At 45.1% G+C, this 20,950-nt stretch overlaps 1 protein-coding gene and 1 long non-coding RNA gene across 5 annotated transcripts in view; both read right to left on the reverse strand.

The window, feature by feature from the left end:
- Positions 1–11,055: 11,055 nt before the first annotated feature.
- On the reverse strand, positions 11,056–15,384 carry LOC124043183. Its single transcript, XR_006840281.1, has 2 exons — positions 13,711–15,384; positions 11,056–13,174 (listed from the first exon to the last, which is right to left on the reverse strand). It is a non-coding gene; the product is annotated as an uncharacterized LOC124043183 (long non-coding RNA).
- Positions 15,385–16,545: 1,161 nt separating this feature from the next.
- Positions 16,546–20,950, reverse strand: part of LOC124043184 (tumor protein D52-like) — a 41,561-nt gene continuing 37,156 nt past the window's right edge. For 3 of the 4 annotated variants that reach the window (XM_046361468.1, XM_046361467.1, XM_046361465.1), the window contains exons 5-7: positions 17,959–18,000; positions 17,062–17,110; positions 16,546–16,847 (exon numbers count right to left, since the gene is read on the reverse strand). In XM_046361468.1, the coding sequence (XP_046217424.1) occupies positions 16,710–16,847; positions 17,062–17,110; positions 17,959–18,000 (229 nt within the window). In that variant the 3' untranslated portion in view covers positions 16,546–16,709. The remainder of the gene's footprint in view (positions 16,848–17,061; positions 17,111–17,958; positions 18,001–20,950) is intronic. The other variant, XM_046361466.1, reaches the window with a different exon arrangement.

Below are 20,950 nucleotides of genomic sequence, written 5' to 3' on the forward strand. Positions count from 1 at the left end.
TATTGTTGTTCTGGGGTTTGGGGAGTGGGGGCTGTCACTCTGTTAGTGGGGTTGGACAGTATTGTTGTGTTCTGGGGTTTGGGGAGTGGGGGCTGTCACTCTGTTAGTGGGGTTGGACAGTATTTTTGTGTTCTGGGGTTTGGGGAGTGGGGGCTGTCACTCTGTTAGTGGGGTTGGCCAGTATTGTTGTGTTCTGGGGTTTGGGGAGTGGGGGCTGTCACTCTGTTAGTGGGGTTGGCCAGTATTGTTGTGTTCTGGGGTTTGGGGAGTGGGGGCTGTCACTCTGTTAGTGGGGTTGGCCAGTATTGTTGTGTTCTGGGGTTTGGGGAGTGGGGCCTGTCACTCTGTTAGTGGGGTTGGCCAGTATTGTTGTGTTCTGGGGTTTGGGGAGTGGGGGCTGTCACTCTGTTAGTGGGGTTGGCCAGTATTGTTGTGTTCTGGGGTTTGGGGAGTGGGGGCTGTCACTCTGTTAGTGGGGTTGGCCAGTATTGTTGTGTTCTGGGGTTTGAGGGAGTGGGGGCTGTCACTCTGTTAGTGGGGTTGGACAGTATTGTTGTGTTCTGGGGTTTGGGGAGTGGGGGCTGTCACTCTGTTAGTGGGGTTGGACAGTATTGTTGTGTTCTGGGGTTTGGGGAGTGGGGGCTGTCACTCTGTTAGTGGGGTTGGACAGTATTGTTGTGTTCTGGGGTTTGGGGAGTGGGGGCTGTCACTCTGTTAGTGGGGTTGGACAGTATTGTTGTGTTCTGGGGTTTGGGGAGTGGGGGCTGTCACTCTGTTAGTGGGGTTGGACAGTATTGTTGTGTTCTGGGGTTTGGGGAGTGGGGGCTGTCACTCTGTTAGTGGGGTTGGCCAGTATTGTTGTGTTCTGGGGTTTGGGGAGTGGGGGCTGTCACTCTGTTAGTGGGGTTGGACAGTATTGTTGTGTTCTGGGGTTTGGGGAGTGGGGGCTGTCACTCTGTTAGTGGGGTTGGCCAGTATTGTTGTGTTCTTGGGTTTGGGGAGTGGGGGCTGTCACTCTGTTAGTGGGGTTGGTCAGTATTGTTGTGTTCTGGGGTTTGGGGAGTGGGGGCTGTCACTCTGTTAGTGGGGTTGGTCAGTATTGTTGTGTTCTGGGGTTTGGGGAGTGGGGGCTGTCACTCTGTTAGTGGGGTTGGCCAGTATTGTTGTGTTCTGGGGTTTGGGGAGTGGGGGCTGTCACTCTGTTAGTGGGGTTGGCCAGTATTGTTGTGTTCTGGGGTTTGGGGAGTGGGGGCTGTCACTCTGTTAGTGGGGTTGGCCAGTATTGTTGTGTTCTGAGGGTTTGGGGAGTGGGGGCTGTCACTCTGTTAGTGGGGTTGGACAGTATTGTTGTGTTCTGGGGTTTGGGGAGTGGGGGCTGTCACTCTGTTAGTGGGGTTGGACAGTATTGTTGTGTTCTGGGGTTTGGGGAGTGGGGGCTGTCACTCTGTTAGTGGGGTTGGACAGTATTGTTGTGTTCTGGGGTTTGGGGAGTGGGGGCTGTCACTCTGTTAGTGGGGTTGGACAGTATTGTTGTGTTCTGGGGTTTGGGGAGTGGGGGCTGTCACTCTGTTAGTGGGGTTGGACAGTATTGTTGTGTTCTGGGGTTTGGGGAGTGGGGGCTGTCACTCTGTTAGTGGGGTTGGACAGTATTGTTGTGTTCTGGGGTTTGGGGAGTGGGGGCTGTCACTCTGTTAGTGGGGTTGGACAGTATTGTTGTGTTCTGGGGTTTGGGGAGTGGGGGCTGTCACTCTGTTAGTGGGGTTGGACAGTATTGTTGTGTTCTGGGGTTTGGGGAGTGGGGGCTGTCACTCTGTTAGTGGGGTTGGACAGTATTGTTGTGTTCTGGGGTTTGGGGAGTGGGGGCTGTCACTCTGTTAGTGGGGTTGGTCAGTATTGTTGTGTTCTGGGGTTTGGGGAGTGGGGGCTGTCACTCTGTTAGTGGGGTTGGTCAGTTGTTGTGTTCTGGGGTTTGGGGAGTGGGGGCTGTCACTCTGTTAGTGGGGTTGGACAGTATTGTTGTGTTCTGGGGTTTGGGGAGTGGGGCTGTCACTCTGTTAGTGGGGTTGGACAGTATTGTTGTGTTCTGGGGTTTGGGGAGTGGGGGCTGTCACTCTGTTAGTGGGGTTGGACAGTATTGTTGTGTTCTGGTGTTTGGGGAGTGGGGGCTGTCACTCTGTTAGTGGGGTTGGACAGTATTGTTGTGTTCTGGGGTTTGGGGAGTGGGGGCTGTCACTCTGTTAGTGGGGTTGGACAGTATTGTTGTGTTCTGGGGTTTGGGGAGTGGGGGCTGTCACTCTGTTAGTGGGGTTGGACAGTATTGTTGTGTTCTGGGGTTTGGGGAGTGGGGGCTGTCACTCTGTTAGTGGGGTTGGACAGTATTGTTGTGTTCTGGGGTTTGGGGAGTGGGGGCTGTCACTCTGTTAGTGGGGTTGGACAGTATTGTTGTGTTCTGGGGTTTGGGGAGTGGGGGCTGTCACTCTGACTGCTTTCAGGAATGTTAAGTCATGTGAAACATAATGGTTCTTCATGGGAACCTGGAGTGTGACTGTGCCTTGATGAGTTTGTCTGAGTTTTGTCTATTCTTTCTCTTAAAATGACGTGTGAGTTCAGGGGACCCTTTCGGCTAGAGTGACTGATTCCTTTCTCTTGTTCTAGGACACATTTAGAAGGGCAAGGAGGGAGTGACTTTTCACATCTTCACGTGTTCTTTATAAACGGTTTTCGATCCGTGATCCTTTTTTAAATTCTGCCTTATCAAACATGTATTTCCCCTTGAATGAGGGCTTGTTTTTAACATGAAGAATCACATTCATGATTCCAAAAGATTGACTATATAATAGGTATGTTTAGGAAATCAGTAACGCTTCTTTCAAATGTGTTGAATCTGTACAATGACCCATCCTATTCAGACTCAACAATACAACTACTGCACCAAAAGAAGAGTGCAGGTAGGTGGTCCTTCTGTAGCTCAGTTGGTAGAGCATGGCGCTTGTAACGCCAGGGTAGTGGGTTCGATCCCCGGGACCACCCATACGTAGAATGTATGCACACATGACTGTAAGTCGCTTTGGATAAAAGTGTCTGCTAAATGGCATATATTATTATTATATTATTACCTGTCCTTTACCTGTCCATTACCAGTCTTTTACCAGTCCATTACCTGTCCTTTACCCATCCTTTACCTGTCCATTTCCAGTCCTTTACCTGTCCTGTACCTGTCCATTACCAGTCTTTTACCAGTCCATTACCTGTCCTTTACCCATCCTTTACCTGTCCATTTCCAGTCCTTTACCTGTCCTTTACCTGTCCATTACCAGTCCTTTACCTGTCCTTTACCTGTCATTTACCTGTCCATTACCAGTCCTTTACCTGTCCTTCACCTGCAGCTATAACCATGTTAACCTCAACCAACTCAATGACTGTCACACTGGATGTGGATAATTTTCCAAAAGGGCCATAAACTCCATGATTATATCCATGTATTTCTACAAACTCCATGATTATATCCATGTATTTCTACAAACTCCATGATTATATCCATGTATTTCTACAAACTCCATGATTATATCCATGTATTTCTACAAACTCCATGATTATATCCATGTATTTCTACAAACTCCATGATTATCTACTGTATTTAAACAAACTCCATGTGTCACGCCTTGGTCATTGTATCTTGTGTTTTTGTTATATGTTTGGGTAGGCCAGGGTGTGACATGGGTTTATATGTTGTTTTTCATATTGGGGTTTGTAGTATTTGGGATCGCGGCTATTAGGGGTGTTGTATAGGCTTGGCTGCCTGAGGCGATTCTCAATCAGAGTCAGGTGCTTCGCGTTGTCTCTGATTGGGAACCGTATTTAGGCAGCCTGACTTTCGCTTTGTATTTTGTGGGTGTTTGTTCCTGTCTCTGTGTAGTGTTCACCAGATAGGCTGTAATAGGTTTCACGTTCCGTTTGTTGTTTTTGTATTTATGAGTTATTTCATGTATCGTTCCGTTTTCCTTCATTAAAGTCATGAGTAACCACTACGCTGCATTTCGGTCCGACTCTCTTCCTTCAACAGACGAATGCCGTTACACCATGATTATCTACTGTATTTCTACAAACTCCATGATTATCTACTGTATTTATATATACTCCATGATTATCTACTGTATTCCTACAAACTCCATGATTATCTACATGTATTTCTACAAACTCCATGATTATCTACATGTATTTCTACAAACTCCATGATTATCTAAGGTATTTAAACAAACTCCATGATTATCTACTGTATTTCTGCATACTGCAAAACATCAAGAGAAATGTACTTATACATGTGTATATTATTGTGTTGTTATGTCCTTGCAGAGGGAAAGCAGGCTGCCATTCAAAATTCCTCCAAAGTCTCCTTGTCTGTGAGAGATTTCCATGGTTCTCAAAACGTCACGCCGGGGTAAGCCCACACCAAACACAGCCCTTATTGGATATACCCTGATGAAGACAGCCTGGCTGTCGAAACGTTGGTAATTACATTTTTGCATCTGAGCTCCTAGAGTGTGCGGCTCTCTTTAATTTTATTTTCAAGTTTTCTACTCCGCTAGCCAGCACCTCGCCTAAATAGGTGTGCGTTTCTTTTTCTTCTGGAAAAACTATTGGAACCATTTCCCTGTTTGACCGCTAGGTTTTTATTTAGTTCTCTCACCCTCTGTCTGTCTCTCTCTCGCTCGTGCCCACTTTTTCTCTCTCTCATCTCTCGCCCACTTCTCTCTCTCTCTCTCTCTCTCTCTCTCTCTCTCTCTCTCTCTCTCTCTCTCTCTCTCTCTCTCACTCTGTGTAGAGTGGGTTGGTTACTTCTCTGAGACCCTGTTGGTTGGGTGTGATTGGCAGGTCAGATTAATAGAAGTACTGTGCTACATTTTACAGCTGTCCAGGCCAACCAGATCTGGGTTTAGAGCCAGCCAGAGAGTTATGTTGGTCCTCTCTCTCCCTCCCCCCTCTCTCTGTCTCTATCCCTCGGTCTCTCTCTGTCTCTGTCTCTGTCTCTGTCTGTCTGTCTCTCTCTCTCTCTCTCTCTCTCTCTCTCTCTCTCTCTCTCTCTCTCTCTCTCTCTCTCTCTCTCTCTCTCTCTCTCTCTCTCTCTCTCTCTCCTCTCTCTGTCCCTCTGTCTCTCTCCCGCTCTCTCCCTCTCTCTCTCTCTCTCTCTCTGTCTCTCTCTCCCCCTCTGTGTCTCTCTCTCTCTCTCGCCGTCTGTCCCTCTCTCCCTCTGTCCCTCTGTCTCTCTCTCTCTCGCTCTCTCCCTCCCCCGTCTCTGTCTCTCTCCCTCTCTGTCCCTCTGGCACCATCCTAACAATAGCGGCACGTGTACCTATCTTTTATAGTACCTGGCTGAATTACTCCAATAAAACCAATATGGATACAGTAAAAAATGGCAGATTGATGCAATGCTGATGGTTAAGCTAAGCTGGCACACGCCCAGGATATAAAATGGGCCATTATTTTACTCTAAGACTCTTCTAAGAGGACATAACCACCTGGCCCGCAGGGCACAGAGCTAGCTAAGTGACTACAGTACCTGCTAGCTAAGTGATGCTAGCTATGTGACTACAGTACCTGCTAGCTAAGTGATGCTAGCTATGTGACTACAGTACCTGCTAGCTAAGTGACTACAGTACCTGCTAGCTAAGTGATGCTAGCTAAGTGACTACAGTACCTGCTAGCTATGTGACTACAGTACCTGCTAGCTAAGTGGCTACAGTTTCTGCTAGCTAAGTGACGCTAGCTAAGTGACTACAGTACCTGCTAGCTAAGTGACTACAGTACCTGCTTGCTAAATGGCTACAGTTCCTGCTAGCTATGGGATGCTAGCTAAGTGACTACAGTACCTGCTAGCTAAGTGACTACAGTACCTGCTAGCTAAGTGACGCTAGCTAAGTGACTACAGTACCTGCTAGCTAAGTGACTACAGTACCTGCTAGCTAAGTGACTGCAATACCTGCTAGCTAAGTGACTGCAATACCTGCTAGCTAAGTGACTACAGTACCTGCTAGCTAAGTGGCTACAGTACCTGCTAGCTAAGTGACTACAGTACCTGCTAGCTAAGTGACTACAGTACCTGCTAGCTAAGTGGCTACAGTACCTGCTAGCTAAGGGACTACAGTACCTGCTAGCTAAGTGACTGCAATACCTGCTAGCTAAGTGACTACAGTACCTGCTAGCTAAGTGGCTACAGTACCTGCTAGCTAAGTGACTACAGTACCTGCTAGCTAAGTGACTACAGTACCTGCTAGCTAAGTGACTACAGTACCTGCTAGCTAAGTGTCTACAGTACCTGCTAGCTAAGTGACTGCAATACCTGCTAGCTAAGTGACTACAGTACCTGCTAGCTAAGTGTCTACAGTACCTGCTAGCTAAGTGACTGCAATACCTGCTAGCTAAGTGACTACAGTACCTGCTAGCTAAGTGACTACAGTACCTGCTAGCTAAGTGACTACAGTACCTGCTAGCTAAGTGACTACAGTACCTGCTAGCTAAGTGACTACAGTACCTGCTAGCTAAGTGGCTACAGTACCTGCTAGCTAAGTGACTACTGTACCTGCTAGCTAAGTGGCTACAGTTCCTGCTTTGACATTCCTGGTTATGAGCAGTGGGAGACAGGAAGGGGGATGCTTAACACTACAGTTACCAGATTGTAGAATATTTGAAAAATAGAATTTGTTTGTTATTAGTGACCCACCTGTATGAATATGGTTCTATTAGTTAAAATATATATTGTGTAGAGCAAACCAAGGTCAAATATATTTAAAAGGAGCTGCACTGAACCCATAGAACGAATGGAACAGCCCCCAAACGTGCAAACTCAAAGCTAAGTCAAGCGCGCCTGGGAGGACGTCTAGGGAATATGGAGAGATACATATTTGACCCAGGCCTGTGTGTGGAGGGAAGGGAACCTCAGGATGTGTCCTTAATAGGCGCCACTGTCGTCGGTGCAATCGGAACCTGAAGCCATCGGGGGGGGGGGGGTGTCTAGCCAGTCCTCAGCCTCCACTAACAAAGTCCACAACCAGAATCCCAAGCTGCACGTTGTCGTATCAGAAGCTCATATTGACATATAGCCCATGCTCCTTTATCCATCCCTGTTGCTCTGCGTGACAGGCCTAAGCCAACGACACCATTATGATAAAGAAAGGCAGCCAGAACTAATCAAACATCCATCCCTCTCTGTTCTAATCCTACTAATATAGCAATGCTCAGGGCATGGAGGGTGTATGGTGTGTATGTTAAGTCTGTTAAACCTATGGACTAGACACATTGGTGGATGCATTTTACGCCATAGGCGTTAGGATGTATGGATGCCTTGGTGTGGCTATAGTGTGTGTGTGTGTGTGTGTGTGTGTGTGTGTGTGTGTGTGTGTGTGTGTGTGTGTGTGTGTGTGTGTGTGTGTGTGTGTGTGTGTGTGTGTGTGTGCGCGCGCGCGTTTGTGTGGGGCTACAGAAAGCGAGTCTTGTGGTGGCAGGGGTTATCTGGGCTCCTCACACGCTGTGGGCTCGTCTGCTGGTCCCTGAGGAGAGGAGCTGCTGGCTGCATATGTTTAAGGCACTCAAGCAGGAAGACACAGAGGCTGTTTACACAGGGAGCCCAATATCTTTCACAGTGTATATAGTGATTATGTTTATACACACACACACACGCACACACATAAAAACACATATACAGCCCCCTTTTTGTAAGATTGACTAACACACAGTAGAAACTTGCTTAAAGGGGCCATTTGGTTGTTCTGTTTTGTGCTGATGGTTGATAAGAATCACCGAGGTCCATAAAATCAACAGCTTCCCATCATGAGAGGAGGACAAAGCCCCTCTCTCTGTTTAATGATGGCAGACAGACAGGCAGACAGGCGGGCGGGCGGACGGACGTAGGGGTGACATCAGAGTTGTTGTTATGGGTCCTTATCGTGTCTGTATCAAGCCTGTTTTCCATTACAGTGTCCATGTCTCCATATTCTCATCATGTTTTTATCATGGAAACTCCATTAGTGTCTTGGCCACAAATATCCATATTTCAATGTTGATAACATTTTTAGGACTCGGCACAGTAGACATCATTTAACCACCGTGTCTCTCTCCACAAGCACCCGTATTTGAATGTTGAATGACTGTTCACGACTGCACATTGAGATGCAGGCACCATGTAGTCTACACACAGAGATTTGATTTGATTTGATTATGCACCACGATCACACTTGGTCACACACACACACACACACACACACACACACACACACACACACACACACACACACACACACACACACACACACACACACACACACACACACACACACGCTGTAGCAAAGACAATAGAATAGACAGTGGCAGAGTTGACAGTGTACTAGATGCCATTATGGTTATATCTGGGGATTCTACATATTATTGCGACCTATCAGAATGTGTTTAGGCTGTGTGTATCTCACACATTGTATCCTACTGCACCAATGATGTTTCCTTTCTGCGTGTATAGCACTGTCCATTGAAGCTAAAAATAAGTTGAATGTTGATTATATTTCTCTTTAGGAGAATCAACACATGGGGACTGTTACCTCTTCACACACTGACTGTATTCTTCAGTATGTTGTTACTCGCAGTGTAAATAAAAACTACACTTCAGAATGTTATTTCCGAGCAGTGTAAATATAAACTACATTTCATAATGTTGTTACTGAGCAGTGTAAATATAAACTACACTTCATAATGTTGTTACTGAGCAGTGTAAATAAAAACTACACTTCATAATGTTGTTACTGAGCAGTGTAAATATAAACTACATTTCATAATGTTGTTACTGAGCAGTGTAAATATAAACTACATTTCATAATGTTATTACTGAGCAGTGTAAATATAAACTACACTTCAGAATGTTATTACTGAGCAGTGTAAATATAAACTACACTTCAGAATGTTATTACTGAGCAGTGTAAATAAAAACAGCACTTCAGAATGTTGTTACTGAGCAGTGTAAATATAAACTACACTTCATAATGTTGTTACTGAGCAGTGTAAATAAAAACTACACTTCATAATGTTGTTACTGAGCAGTGTAAATATAAACTACATTTCATAATGTTGTTACTGAGCAGTGTAAATATAAACTACATTTCATAATGTTATTACTGAGCAGTGTAAATATAAACTACACTTCAGAATGTTATTACTGAGCAGTGTAAATATAAACTACATTTCATAATGTTGTTACTGAGCAGTGTAAATATAAACTACATTTCATAATGTTATTACTGAGCAGTGTAAATATAAACTACACTTCAGAATGTTGTTACTGAGCAGTGTAAATATAAACTACATTTCATAATGCTGTTACTGAGCAGTGTAAATATAAACTACATTTCATAATGTTGTTACTGAGCAGTGTAAATATAAACTACACTTCATAATGTTGTTACTGAGCAGTGTAAATATAAACAGCCATTTTAATGATGGTGACGGTCATGTCCATGAAGTGGTTGTTGTCCTCTGTGTAAGAACTCGCCAGGGTTGTGTTCATTAGATACCAAACGGACCAAAACCGAGACGGAGGAAATACATGGGCTTGTTGAAAGAGAAATGACTCCTTTTAGTTTTCCGTTGCAAAATGTTTTGAAACACTTTTGGTTGCATGTCCTAATGAACATGGCCCAGGCTGTGTAACTATAAACTACTGGTGATCATTCACACTGATAAATAAAGATACGTTTTGGGAGCTGTTTTACTACTACCTGACATCTGCTTGTGTGTGTGTAAGAGACAGTGTGTGTGTGTGTGTGTGTGTGTGTGTGTGTGTGTGTGTGTGTGTGTGTGTGTGTGTGTGTGTGTGTGTGTGTGTGTGTGTGTGTGTGTGTGTGTGTGTGTGTGTGTGTGTGTGTGTGTGTGTGTGTGTGTGTATAAGAGAGTGTGTGTGTGATCTGTGGCCTAATGATATTAAATACCCGCAGAGAAACCAATTCTCTCTCGCCCATAAAACACCATTCTAATCCCATCATTATAAAGGTCTTCTGACTAATGTATATGTAACATATTCCCTTTTCAAAAAACTGTTGGAACAGAACAGTCCTGCAGCTTGTTGATACACATTAGTCTCACCTCTATAGTTCTATAGCTCTAGATACAGCCACTAGTTCCTTCTTATTGACCATGAAGGTCAATACAACAGCAGATGGCTTGGAGCAAATCTGGGATGAAACGATTTGTGAGGTTTTTGTTCCACACTGCCATCTGGTGGTTTTGGGTGGTAGTACACTATTTCCCTGTCATTGTACGCTGAGTGGACAAAACCTAAGGAACACCAAATGTTGCACCCCCTTTTGCCCTCAGAACAGCCTCGATTCGTCAGGCCATGGACTCTACAAGGTGTTGAAAGTGTTCCACGGGGATGCTGGCCCACGTTGAGCCCACGTTGTCTTGCCCATTCACCCTCTGAATGGCACATATGCAATCCATGTCTCAAAGCTTCAAAATATTTATTTTACCTGTGTCCTCCCCTTCATCTTTAACCTGTCTCCTCCCCTTCATCTTTAACCTGTCTCCTCCCCTTCATCTTTAACCTGTCTCCTCCCCTTCATCTTTAACCTGTCTCCTCCCCTTCATCTTTAACCTGTCTCCTCCCCTTCATCTTTAACCTGTCTCCTCCCCTTCATCTTTAACCTGTCTCCTCCCCTTCATCTTTAACCTGTCTCCTCCCCTTCATCTTTAACCGGTCTCCTCCCCCTCATCTTTAACCTGTCTCCTCCCCTTCATCTACACTGATGCAAAGTGGATTTAACAAGTGACATCAATAAGGGATCATATCTTTCACTTGGTCCGTGTGGCTCAGTTGTTACAGCATGATGATGCTTACAATGCCAGGGTTGTGTGTTCAATTCTTACGGGGGACCAGTACAAGAACAACATGCTAAAACATATGCAATCGCTCTGGATAACAACCTCTGCTAAATGAAAATAAATCTTGGAAAGAGCAGGCGTTCCTAATATTTTGTACACTCCACATATTCCAGGGCCAAACACGCACCACAAGTGAAGTGTCATTTGTTATGTTTTATTTGGCAGCAGACAAAGCATCATCATCATCATCATCATCCCACTAGAGTGAAGCGTGGCCGTTTTATTACGATAGCTAACCCAGAACAAGTGAAGTGCACAATTATTCAACTGACACTCTGTAAAAAAACACCATGAAGATACACGTTCATGACTCATCATATATACATTCATTTAAGTGACCTTCACTCAACCCATAATATTGACTGTGTTCTGCAAACATACACAAAGCATTCAGAAGCACCGGAGTTTAAATGATAAAATATGGGCATGGAAACGTAAAGTAGTAGAGCTCAGAAAGTAAACGGCATTGTGGGTCAATTTCCTCATCACCTAAAAGTGTTGAAGCCGCGAGGTTCCACTTCCCCCTCTGTTTTGATCCCGTACCTACCATGCTGTACCAGCGTGAAGCCAACCCGTGCACATGCAGATACAGCGTGCGGCTGTGTGAGAGAAAAGCGTTGCATCTCACTCAGATTAATATCTGCGGTGCTGCTGCTGGAGTCAACCTTGTATCCAGCTCTACAAATGTAATACATTCAGTAAATATGGCACTTTACATAACAGAAGCAGTTCCTACGTTCTCATAGATTAACATACAGTGTAAATGCTTTGCTAAATACAGACCAGGCCAGACTGAACTGTTTTCACAAATCCAATTTACCATTTAGACTCAAATCAAGGGCAGGCTGCTTTGTTAATGGTAATGTCCCACATTCCTCAAGGCAGCCATATTTAAGATTTACCACATTTAGCAACACAGTGAGTGACGTCAAGTGCCCAGTATAGACTCTGAAGTTCCAGAACAGAACTCCCACTAATCAAGTTGATTCTAGAAAGTTCTAGGTTCTAGAATCCCAGGCAGGTTCAGTAAACCCAGACAAAAAGTGTAGCTCCAAAATGAAACAACCGCTCCAAAAAACCTTGAATGTTAACTATAACTTCTGAACTATACCTGCTCTATTCCCTTAGGCATGTTACTCCTCAGTACCATAGGCATCTTTAAACTTCTACAGACATTACTAAAAAAAGTATGATTCAAAATGAACCAAGGAAAGGAGATATCTATAGTACTGTATATCTATGTGGCCATTGGCACACATGTTCTCCTGACAACTTCTGAGCTTCTTATCCACCTCCTGAAACCTGTCCTGCCCTCCAAAAATCCTTCTATGAAACAGTGACATTACTATTGTGTCTGACAGTGTGACACCAGAGTGGATCTAAGGATTCCTCGTGATCATGTGTTGGTACAGATAAAATGTGAAGAAAACAATGCCTCCTAAAAGGGGGAAACAACATTTACAAAACACAAAAAAAAGTCCCCAAAGTGGGTTCTTTATTAACAAGAGTGTAGTTGAACAGTGGCCTGTCTTTGTGTGTCTCCGTCAGCATCTCTCACAACATTTCTAATGAGAAAATAAAAGACATCAGCATTCCAGTTACAGACCAGATCAGGGGGGCTGTTGAAAGCCTATCTGGCCGTCTCTATCAAATACTTTTTATCATAGAGATAATCTGACAGAAACTATTTGTGTCCACAACGAGGTGGGGTATTTCTGTGAACAAGGTTAAACACACAAATGAACAGCCGACTGACTTACTGTCGCACTGTCGTACTGCCATACAACCCTACATCTTTACTACTGCCTTACTGCTTTACTACTGCCCTATTGTCCTACTGCCTTAATAATGTCCTACTGCTTTACTACTCTCCTACTCCCTTACCACCCTATTGTCCTACTGCCTTAATAATGTCCTACTGCTTTACTACTCTCCTACTCTCTTACCACCCTATTGTCCTACTGCCTTAATAATGTCCTACTGCTTTACTACTCTCCTACTCCCTTACCACCCTATTGTCCTACTGCCTTAATAATGTCCTACTGCTTTACTACTCTCCTACTCCCTTACCACCCTATTGTCCTACTGCCTTAATAATGTCCTACTGCTTTACTACTCTCCTACTCCCTTACCACCCTATTGTCCTACTGCCTTAATAACGTCCTACTGCTTTACTACTCTCCTACTCCCTTACCGCCCTATTGTCACACAGCCTTACTGCCAGACAGCCTGTCCTACTACCTTACTGTCCTACTACCTTACTGTCCTACTACCTTACTGTCCTACTACCTTACTGTCCTACAGCCTATCCTACTACCTTACTGTCCTACAGCCTATCCTACTACCTTACTGTCCTACAGCCTATCCTACTACCTTACTGTCCTACAGCCTATCCTACTACCTTACTGTCCTACAGCCTATCCTACTACCTTACTGTCCTACAGCCTATCCTACTACCTTACTGTCCTACAGCCTGTCCTACTACCTTACTGTCCTACAGCCTATCCTACTACCTTACTGTCCTACAGCCTGTCCTACTACCTTACTGTCCTACAGCCTGTCCTACTACCTTACTGTCCTACAGCCTATCCTACTACCTTACTGTCCTACAGCCTATCCTACTACCTTACTGTCCTACAGCCTGTCCTACTACCTTACTGTCCTACAGCCTATCCTACTACCTTACTGTCCTACAGCCTATCCTACTACCTTACTGTCCTACAGCCTGTCCTACTACCTTACTGTCCTACAGCCTATCCTACTACCTTACTGTCCTACAGCCTATCCTACTACCTTACTGTCCTACAGCCTATCCTACTACCTTACTGTCCTACAGCCTGTTCTACTGCCTTACTGTCCTACTGCCCTACAGCCTTACTTTCCTATTGCTCTACAGCCTGCCTTACTGTCCTACTGCCTTACTTTCCTACTGCCCTACAGCCTGCCTTACTGTCCTACAGCCTGCCTTACTGTCCTACAGCCTGTCCTACTGCCTTACTTTCCTACTGCTCTACAGCCTGCCTTACTGTCCTACTGTCCTACAGCCTGTCCTACTGCCTTACTTCCCTACAGCCTGGCCTACTGCCCTACAGCCTGCCTTACTGTCCTACTGTCCTACTGCCTTACTTTTCTACAGCCTGTCCTACTGCCTTACTTTTCTACAGCCTGTCCTACAGCCTGACCTAGCAATTGGATTAAATGATGACAAGAGATTCTATTAGGCATAATTCATTTTTAATGGTGGAACCAAGGGTTTTCTTACAAAAGTTTTCACTTCCTCAATAAATCCATGCCATGATGTGGCCAGTCGTCTTCCAGTAGGGGAGGACTTGCATCAGGCACGTATTTACACCAAATACTCACTAGTGTCCAAGGCTGTATGTATCATGTGGTATGTAGTAAAAAAAAAAAAAAAAAAAATTGGTTACAGATTTTTTAAATCAGAAGCCATCCGCTCATAATGTAAACGCAAAAATGTATTATCACACTATATATGGATATACTTTGAGAGTAGAGAAGTACACAGCATCCAGTGACTATCCTGTTTCAGCATTCCAAGCAGAGAGAAAATAGCCAAGTCCCTCACAGAAACCAATGAGACAAGTGGTCCAATATTGACTTTGGCCCCACCATGCGAGGCAGTGAGTGATATAGACTGAACGGAGAGTTAAGGCCTGCTGACATACCATAATAAGAAACCACGTAACTGGTGCGGTGACCACCGTTTCACACGGATCTGAATGCACTGGCCCACCCTCTCGAATGTCAGAGTTGAGCACTATGAACTGCTTGGAGGTCAGATTTAGACCACCGCCCCTATGGTTAAACTGGGAGAGGAGTGTGTGAGCAACACTGATCTGGGATTAACTCTACTCAGCAGTGCTCTACACCACATTACAAGTGCTAATTCAGACAGAGATGGACACGGTTTGAAGATATCGGTGACACTAACAAATGTCTTTAACAGAGACCATCACTTCAGGTGTTAAGAGGACCATGCGTTCTCTAGAAATCAAATCTTAAAGTAGTACAGTGATTAAGAAGAAAATGGGAAATTGAAGTACCCTCCAAAATACCTGTTCCAACTCAAAGACATGCAAATATAAGGGCTCTGTGCTATTTATTAATACACAGAATAAAACACCCCTGGCTGTGACACATTCTATCCTCTGAGTGCCATGTATCGTCTCCTATTTGTGCAGGTTCCTAAACCACGGCCATTCTAATACAAACGCACAGTCATACAAACTTAAGTGTTACGGTGTCACAACAATATTTTCATCATTTTTTAAATATTTATTTGGTTGTTGGATCTGTTTTGTTGTGCTGTGGGGGTTTGTAGCGAGAGGAGGTGAAGAAGAGAGGAGGTGAGAGAGAGAGGGGAGGAAGTGAGAGGAGGTGAGAGAGAGGGGAGGAAGTGAGAGGAGCTGAGAGAGAGAGGGGAGGAAGTGAGAGGAGGTGAGAGAGAGAGGGGAGGAAGTGAGAGGAGGTGAGAGAGAGAGGGGAGGAAGTGAGAGGAGGTGAGAGAGAGAGGGGAGGAAGTGAGAGGAGGTGAGAGAGAGAGGGGAGGAAGTGAGAGGAGGTGAGAGAGAGAGGGGAGGAAGTGAGAGGAGGTGAGAGAGAGAGGGGAGGAAGTGAGAGGAGGTGAGAGAGAGAGGGGAGGAAGTGAGAGGAGAGAGAGGGGGAGGAAGTGAGAGGAGGTGAGAGAGAGAGGGGAGGAAGTGAGAGGAGGTGAGAGAGAGAGGAGGAAGTGAGAGGAGGTGAGAGAGAGAGGGGAGGAAGTGAGAGGAGGTGAGAGAGAGGAGGTAGTGAGAGGAGGTGAGAGAGAGAGGGGAGACAGAAGGGAGGAAGTGAGAGGAGGTGAGAGAGAGAGGGGAGACAGAAGGGAGGAAGTGAGAGGAGGTGAGAGAGAGAGGGCAGACAGAAGGGAGGAAGTGAGAGGAGGTGAGAGAGAGAGGGCAGACAGAAGGGAGGAAGTGAGAGGAGGTGAGAGAGAGGGGAGACAGAAGGGAGGAAGTGAGAGGAGGTGAGAGAGAGAGGGGAGACAGAAGGGAGGAAGTGAGAGGAGGTGAGAGAGAGAGGGGAGACAGAAGGGAGGAAGTGAGAGGAGGTGAGAGAGGAGACGGGAGACAGAAGGGAGGAAGTGAGAGGAGGTGAGAGAGGAGACAGAAGGGAGGAAGTGAGAGGAGGTGAGAGAGAGAGGGGAGACAGAAGGGAGGAAGTGAGAGGAGGTGAGAGAGAGGGGAGACAGAAGGGAGGAAGTGAGAGGAGGTGAGAGAGAGAGAGGGAGACAGAAGGGAGGAAGTGAGAGAGAGAGGGGAGACAGAAGGGAGGAAGTGAGAGGAGGTGAGAGAGAGAGGGGAGACAGAAGGGAGGAAGTGAGAGGAGGTGAGAGAGAGAGGGGAGACAGAAGGGAGGAAGTGAGAGGAGGTGAGAGAGAGAGGGGAGACAGAAGGGAGGAAGTGAGAGGAGGTGAGAGAGAGAGGGGAGACAGAAGGGAGGAAGTGAGAGGAGGTGAGAGAGAGAGGGGAGACAGAAGGGAGGAAGTGAGAGGAGGTGAGAGAGAGGGGAGACAGAAGGGAGGAAGTGAGAGGAGGTGAGAGAGAGGGGAGACAGAAGGGAGGAAGTGAGAGGAGGTGAGAGAGAGAGGGCAGAGAGAAGGGAGGAAATGAGAGGAGGTGAGAGAGGAGACAGAAGGGAGGAAGTGAGAGGAGGTGAGAGAGAGAGGAGACAGAAGGGTAAAGAGGGTATAGTTTCAGTGGATGCCAATCTGGCTGGGGGTCAGGCTGGTCTCACTGGAGATGTTCTTCCTGGATGACGATGGGCGTGGCCTCTGGCTGTTTCTCCACGACAACAGATGGGTCAGAGGTTGCTGTAGAGGTCAACACGTCGCCAAAGTCACCCTGAGACACCGTCGGGCTCATCTTGACCTGCAGGAGGAAGAGATACAGGTGTTGAATGAGTGATTGATGAAGGAACCAACAAATGTATGAATTAATGAACAAATGGACTGAATGGATGAATGATTTACTTTTTATTGTCTGTTTTGTTTTTATAAAGTTCTCCCCAAATATTGAAAGATAAATATTTTATGGCTCTTCCAAATGTACTGAGAAGTTCTTCACCACTTCTCTCATCCATTACCTTTAAAGTCTCTACTTTCTCCTCAAACGACTTGAAGGTGGGTGTGTTCCTGTGAAGACAGTGACGCCTGACGTGAGTAGAGAGGTACGAGGAGGAGTGATATCGGCCCAGAGACAGGTGTGCAGTGTCTGAAACGGTACCCTGTTCCCTATGTAGTGCATTACTTTAGATCAGGGCCCTATAGAACCCTATTCCCTATGTAGTGCATTACTTTAGATCAGGGCCCTATAGAACCCTATTCCCTACGTAGTGCACTACTTTAGATCAGGGCCCATAGTTGTGCCCTACGTAGGGAATAGGGAGCCAGAGACTAACAGACACCTTACATGAACATCACACCTCGAGGACTCTTGAGAAAGCAGAGATGGGAGGTCGGAGGTCAGGGACAATGACACACATTTATCATCATTGTTCTCATAGGAAACGTCAACCCGACAGCCCAACTGGTTAGTTAACAACTGATGATCCCAGAGTGGCTACATTCCATCCTCTTCTAGTCACAGATCATATAGACTATTATCCAGAGGGTAAAACAGTACGAATACAAGGACAAGGATATAACCATACATTTTTATGGCAGCAAAGCACCTCAATCCCTATAGACTAGAGGGGTGTTGGCAGTGGCACCTTGACCTAAAGATACAACTCAGCAGTTTCCATAAAACACCTTCACAGTTCTACCATCCTGAACTTATGCCATTTTCTTTTCAAGTCCGCAATGCTACAAAACGTTGTTGCAGAAGGTGCCCCAGGGGAGTAGAGGGTTCCAGAAAGCCGCGGTTTGGTTGTGTGTGTGTGTGTGTGTGTGTGTGTGTGTGTGTGTGTGTGTGTGTGTGTGTGTGTGTGTGTGTGTGTGTGTGTGTGTGTGTGTGTGTGTGTGTGTGTGTGTTCCCTTACCTCATTACAGGCATACTAGCAGAATGCTGTAGGGAGCGTATGCTATCCGACAGCATCAAAGAAGAGAGAGTGAGATTAGCGAAGAATGAGAGTGCACCGCTGTTAGTCTAGAGAGGTACAGACACGCATCCATTCATCCTTTATTCCATTCATCCTTTATTTCATTCATCCATCCATCCATTCATCCTTTATTCCATTCATCCTTTATTCCATTCATCCTTTATTTCATTCATCCTTTATTTCATCCATCCATTCATCCTTTATTCCATTCATTCATCCTTCATTCCATTCATCCTTTATTTCATTCATCCATTCATCCTTTATTCCATTCATCCTTTATTCCATTCATCCTTTATTCCATTCATCCTTTATTCCATTCATCTTTTATTTCATTCATCCTTTATTTCATCCATCCATTCATCCTTTATTCCATTCATCCTTTATTTCATTCATTCATCCATCCATCCATTCATCCTTTATTCCATTCATTCATCCTTCATTCCATTCATCCTTTATTTCATTCATCCATTCATCCTTTATTCCATTCATCCTTTATTCCATTCATCCTTTATTCCATTCATCCTTTATTCCATTCATCTTTTATTTCATTCATCCTTTATTTCATCCATCCATTCATCCTTTATTCCATTCATCCTTTATTTCATTCATTCATCCATCCATCCATTCATCCTTCATTCCATTCATCCTTTATTTCATTCATCCATTCATCCTTTATTTCCTTCATCCATCCATCCATCCTTTATTCCATTCATTCATCCATCCATCCTTTATTTCATTCATCCTTCCATCCTTTATTTCATTCATCCTTCCATCCTTTATTTCATTCATCCATCCATCCTTTATTTCATTCATCCTTCCATCCTTTATTTCATTCATCCTTCCATCCTTTATTTCATTCATCCATCCTTTATTTCATTCAGCCATCCTTTATTTCATTCAACCATTCATCCATCCTTTATTCCATTCATTCATCCATCCATCCTTTATTTCATTCATCCATCCCTCCTTTATTTCATCCTTTATTTCATTCATCCATCCCTCCTTTATTTCATTCATCCATCCCTCCTTTATTTCATTCATCCATCCTTTATTTCATTCAACCATTCATTCATCCATCCATCCATCCATCCATCCATCCATCCATCCATCCATCCATCCATCCATTCATTCAATGTGTCTATTATCCCAGTGATCAATCTATTATTGATGACTGACCGTAAAGAGCATGTTGAGATGACAACATGCATCAGTTACCATAGTCCTGTATGGAAATGTAGACCTACATAGACAACCATTCAATCACATGAAGCACTTGAATGAATCCTCACACAAACTCTAAATCACCCCAGCACAAGTTACCCCATCCCATGCAGGAGAGAGAGAGAATATTCATTAACACCACAGAGAATTGCCTTGGATTAATACAATTAATCCAGTCCACAGGACTTCCTGGAGAGTAATGATCTCAGCAGCATCCAAAATGACGTTGTATGAATTGACTGACTAATGGCACTAGCGGGGACAGTCTTACCCAAAGGAATTGGAAATAGACTGCAATCTGTAAAGGCCAAGAATTGTATTAAAGACATGTACAGACAATGAACAATGAAGATAAAAATAGATTAGTCTGTGTATCCTCCCTGCCTGACCATTCAGTCTCCCCTCTTATGCTTTATAGAAATCAGTAGCCAACTTCAGGGAGAAGCTTAGCTTTCATTTATCAATCCATCTTGCTGCAAATTCACCATTATTTTGTATTCAGGCTCCATGTTCATACAGTGCATTCTGAAAGTGTTCAGACCTATTTGTCCATATTTCGTTACGTTACAGCCTTATTCTAAAATGGATTAAATTGTCCCCCCCCATCACATCACAATACCCCATAATAGAAAACTTAAATCTTACATTTATGTAAGTATTCAGACCCTAAATCTTACATTTATGTAAGTATTCAGACCCTTAACTCAGTACTTTGTTGAAGCACCTTTGGTAGCGATTACAGCCTCGATTCTTCTCGGGTATGAAGCTACAAGCGTGGCACACCTGTATTTGGGGAGTTTATCCCATTCTTCTCTGTCGATCCTCTCAAGCTCTGACAGTTTGGATGGGGAGCGTCGCTGCTCAGCTATTTTCAGGCCTCTTCAGATATGTTCGATCTGGTTCAAGTCCGGGCTCTGGCTGGGCAACTAAAGGACATTCAGAGACGTGTCCCGAAGCCACTCCTGCGTTGTTTTGGCTGTGTGCTTAGGGTCGTTGTCCTGTTGGAAGGTGAACCTTCACCCCAGTTTGAGGTCATGAGAGCTCAGAAGCAGATTTTCATCAAGGATCTCTCTGTACTTTGCTCAGTTCATCTTTCCCTTGACCCGGACTAGTCTCCCGGTCCCTGTCACTGAAAAACATCCCCACAACACAATGCTGCCACCACCATGCTTCACCGTAGGGATGGTGCCAGGTTTCCTCTAGACGTCATGCAATTCAGGCCAAAGAGTACAATCTTGGTTTCATCAGACCAGAGAATCTTGTTTCTCATGGTCTCAGAGTTCTTTAGTTGCCTCTTGGCAAACTCCAAGAGGGCTGTCATGTACCTTTTACTGAGGAATGGCTTTCGTCTGGCAACTCTACCATAAAGGCCTGATTGGTAGAGTGCTGCAGAGATGGCTGTTCTTCTGGAAGGTTCTCCCATCTCCACAGCGGAGCTCTGTCAGAGCGACCATTGGGTTCTTGGTCACCTCCCTGACTAAGGTCCTTCTCCCCTGATTGGTCAGTTTGGCCGTGCGGCTCTAGGAAGAGTCGTGGTGGGCCCAAACTTCTTCCATTTAAGAATGATGGAGGCCACTGTGTTCATGGGGACCTTCAATGCTGCAGAATGGTGGAGGCCACTGTGTTCATGGGGACCTTCAATGCTGCAGAATGGTGGAGGCCACTGTGTTCATGGGGACCTTCAATGCTGCAGAATGGTGGAGGCCACTGT

The sequence above is a fragment of the Oncorhynchus gorbuscha genome, linkage group LG09, assembly GCF_021184085.1.
Source record: "Oncorhynchus gorbuscha isolate QuinsamMale2020 ecotype Even-year linkage group LG09, OgorEven_v1.0, whole genome shotgun sequence".
In the NCBI taxonomy this organism is placed as follows: domain Eukaryota; kingdom Metazoa; phylum Chordata; class Actinopteri; order Salmoniformes; family Salmonidae; genus Oncorhynchus; species Oncorhynchus gorbuscha.